At 58.0% G+C, this 3,300-nt stretch overlaps 1 protein-coding gene across 1 annotated transcript; it reads left to right on the top strand.

Moving 5' to 3' along the window:
- The first annotated feature begins 201 nt into the window (after positions 1-201).
- Positions 202-1,708, top strand: LOC120991153. The gene is made up of 2 exons (XM_040420063.1): positions 202-336; positions 431-1,708. The coding sequence occupies exon 2, from the start codon at positions 462-464 to the stop codon at positions 1,596-1,598; it is 1,137 nt and encodes a 378-aa protein (XP_040275997.1). The 5' UTR covers positions 202-336; positions 431-461; the 3' UTR covers positions 1,599-1,708.
- Positions 1,709-3,300: the final 1,592 nt, after the last annotated feature.

Raw genomic sequence — 3,300 nt, 5'->3', positions numbered from 1 at the left:
TGGGCTCGTCAGCCTCAGGTGCAGCCACCTTCCCGGTAGGCAGCCGGTGCATTCAGGCCACGCATCGCCACGCGTCTCGGTACTCCCAGGCCCTCCTTACCACAGTCCCTAGTCTCCGCCTCCTGGTGTCCTTCTTCCTGGTCCATGTTTTATCCACGTCTCCCTGTCTCCACATTAGACGACACTACGCTGTGTCCACGCGCACCCGCGATGGCTTCCTGTCTCGCGCAGCATTTTGCTCACGTCACTCCTAACTTTTCCAGTCCTCAGGGCCAGCCGGTTCGTTCCCGTCCATCCTCTGACGGTAAGACAAGGGTGTTGATTCCACGCTCTCAGGTACGTCATCGCATACGTTCATCCACGACCTTCTTAGTCGGGGTGCACGTCCCCATGACCTCTCCAGCGGCCATATTGTTGTCTCTAATTCCAGGTGTTGCAAGGTCTCTGCTATTGTTGAAGCCATGTCACAGGTCTCTGACGTCGACGACACGTTGTCCCTCCCGGGTACGTCGGTCTCCAGCCAAGGCGGCCCAGTTGCCCTCCGTAGATGGACTGTGCCGAGGCTCGTTGCGGAATTGGCCAAGAGAGGCATCAGACACCCAGCGTCAGCCAGGAAGGCCGAGTTATACCGCCTATTGATGACCGAGCCCAGCGCTCCTGAAAGGGAAGATCCACCCCCAGCCATCCAGCAGTCCCTGGTGCTGTTGCAGGCCTCCTTGGATTCGCTCATCTCGTCCGTTGCCGACATCAGGACCAGGGTGGTGGACTTGGAGTCCAGAACACCGGCGTCTTCCCAGGCGGTGGTCCCCATCTCCGATCCCCCTCTATTTCAGCTTCCGGCTCCAGGTACGTCCCCGGCTGCTCCGGTGGTGGCTCCTGCGCACTTGGTGCCGGACCACATCAGGAGGGACATCTTGGCGGGCAAGGACGTGAATCTCGCGTCCATCCTGATTGCGTCCCACGATGCCGCAGACAACAAGACTTTTGACTGCGGGGAGGTCTCGGTGGTCCTTCGGGCCAAGGATGGACGTCTCAACCGCAAGCTCTCTGTCGTCGAGTTTGTTTTGGCCTTCGGCCTGTTTAGAGACGTGCTCTGCTCCGCTTTCCCGGCCCGCCGGGAGGAGCTGGACACGTATCTACACAGGGTCACGGGACTTGGGCACAAGTACGGCGGCACGGCTTTTTATGACTACCACCGCTCCTTTTCAGCCAAGGCCGCCGCCGCGCTTGCCCAGTTTCAGTTCTCCGTCAACTGGGCCATGCTGGACATGGAGTTGTTCTGCCAGCATTTCGCCGGTCTCCGGGCCCCCGCTTGTTCGACCTGCCAGTCGATTTTCCACTCTACTGAGTGGTGTCCTCAAACGGCCACGGCCCAACCAGACAAGGCTATTCCAGGCCCCTCTGGGGTCCCCCGCAGTCCCTCCACCACCGATAAGTTGGGTAGACCCATTGTCTACCTTGGCAACAGCCAAGTTTGCAATAACTTCAATTTTGGTTCCTGTCTATTTAGCGGTTGCAGGGCCCTGCACATCTGCTCCATCTGCTTCAGGGCTCACCCCAGGTCCACATGTCCCAAGAAGGCTTACAAGCGCCTATGACTAGCCGACTGCGACATCGACCTCCTGGCTCTCCTGTTACGGGACCATCCGGTGCCAGGGTTCGTGGACTTCCTGGTCTCTGGCCTCTGCTCTGGGTTTGACACAGGGTTGGTGGCACTACCCCATTCCAATTGGGAGTGCGACAATCTGCAGTCAGCCAGGTCAGATCCCACCGCTGTACAGGAACTCCTGAATTCGGAGGTGGAGAAAGGGTTCCTCCTGGGCCCCTTCAACCAGGTTCCTTTCTCTCGCTGGCGGATCAGCCCCATAGGCATCGTGTCCAAAAAAGATTCGAATAAAAAACGTTTGATTTACGATCTCTCCGCCCCCCATGATTCCGTCATCCCCAGCATCAATTCACTCATCCCTTCTGAAGAATTTTCCATGACCTATGCGTCCATAGACGAAGCCATTGCCCTCATCCTTAGCGCCGGGAAAGGCGCCTGGTTGTCTAAAACTGACATAGCGGACGCCTTCAAACTGCTGCCCATTGCCCCTCACCTTTGGCAGTTCTATGGCATCAGGTGGGAGGGCAGGTTCTATTTTGCCAACAGGTTGACCTTCGGCTCAAAAAGCAGCCCGTGGTTATTCGACCAATTGGCGCAGGCCCTGCACTGGATCCTGATCCACCACGGCAGCGCCCCAGCGGTCATCCATTACCTGGACGACTTCCTCCTCATAGAACCTCCACGATGTCGGCCATCCGGGCTGCTCTCCCTTCTGGAGATCTTTGCCGCCCTTTCCATCCCAATTTCGCAGGGAAAGACCGCGGGGCCGGTCACTTCCATCACCTTCCTGGGTATTGTCCTGGACTCAGACAGAATGGAAGCCAGGCTTCCTGAGGCAAAGCTGTCCCAGATACGGGAAGTCGTGGCCAGGGCCATCACCTCTTCCCAGGTGACCAAGGTCGAGCTACAGTCCATCCTGGGTCGGCTAAACTTTGCCTTAAGGGTCATGCCCCAGGGCAGGGCTTTCATTTCCCGGCTGCTCTCGCTCCTTCCCTCAGCCTCCGAACCCAGCAGCATTGTCCACTTGGACAGGGCTGCCATGGCAGATTTGCGCATGTGGGACAGCTTTCTGTTATCTTGGAACGGGGTCAGCCTGTTTGTCCCCTCATGGTCCCAGTCATCTACCAGGGTGTTTGCTGATGCCGCAGCATCCCGGGGTTTCGCGGCCATCTTTGGGTCCCAGTGGCTGGCTGGCCCATGGCCTCCTCAGGTCAGTTCCGACCCTCAGACCCTCAGCTCATCACCGTTCCTGGAATGTTACCCCATCGTGGCGGCCGCATCCGTCTGGGGTCACCTCTGGGCGAATTCCAGCGTCATGTTTATATCTGACAGTCAGGACCTGGTGGACATCATCTCCAAAGGCCGAGCTAAGTCGGCCAGGGTCATGTCCCTGTTGCGCAAACTGGTCTGGCTGGCCATGACCCATAACTTTCATTTTTCATGTTCCCATATCCCAGGTGCCAGCAACACGGCGGCCGATGCCTTATCGAGGTTCAATTTTCACACCTTCTTTCAGGTATGTCCAGAAGCAGACCGGACCGGGGCCCGGATTCCCGGTTTCAGCGACCTGATGTTGGACTGAGGTCTCTGCTGGCAACCGCCGAGGACCTCAGGCACCGATCCCTTTCGGTCAACACGGCTCGCAACTACGGCACAGGTTGGAACCACTTCCAGAAGTTTTCCAGGGACCATCC

Source organism: Bufo bufo, chromosome 2 (assembly GCF_905171765.1).
Source record: "Bufo bufo chromosome 2, aBufBuf1.1, whole genome shotgun sequence".
Taxonomy (NCBI): domain Eukaryota; kingdom Metazoa; phylum Chordata; class Amphibia; order Anura; family Bufonidae; genus Bufo; species Bufo bufo.
Note: the sequence above shows the minus strand (reverse complement) of the source record. Positions and strands in the feature narration are given on the sequence as shown.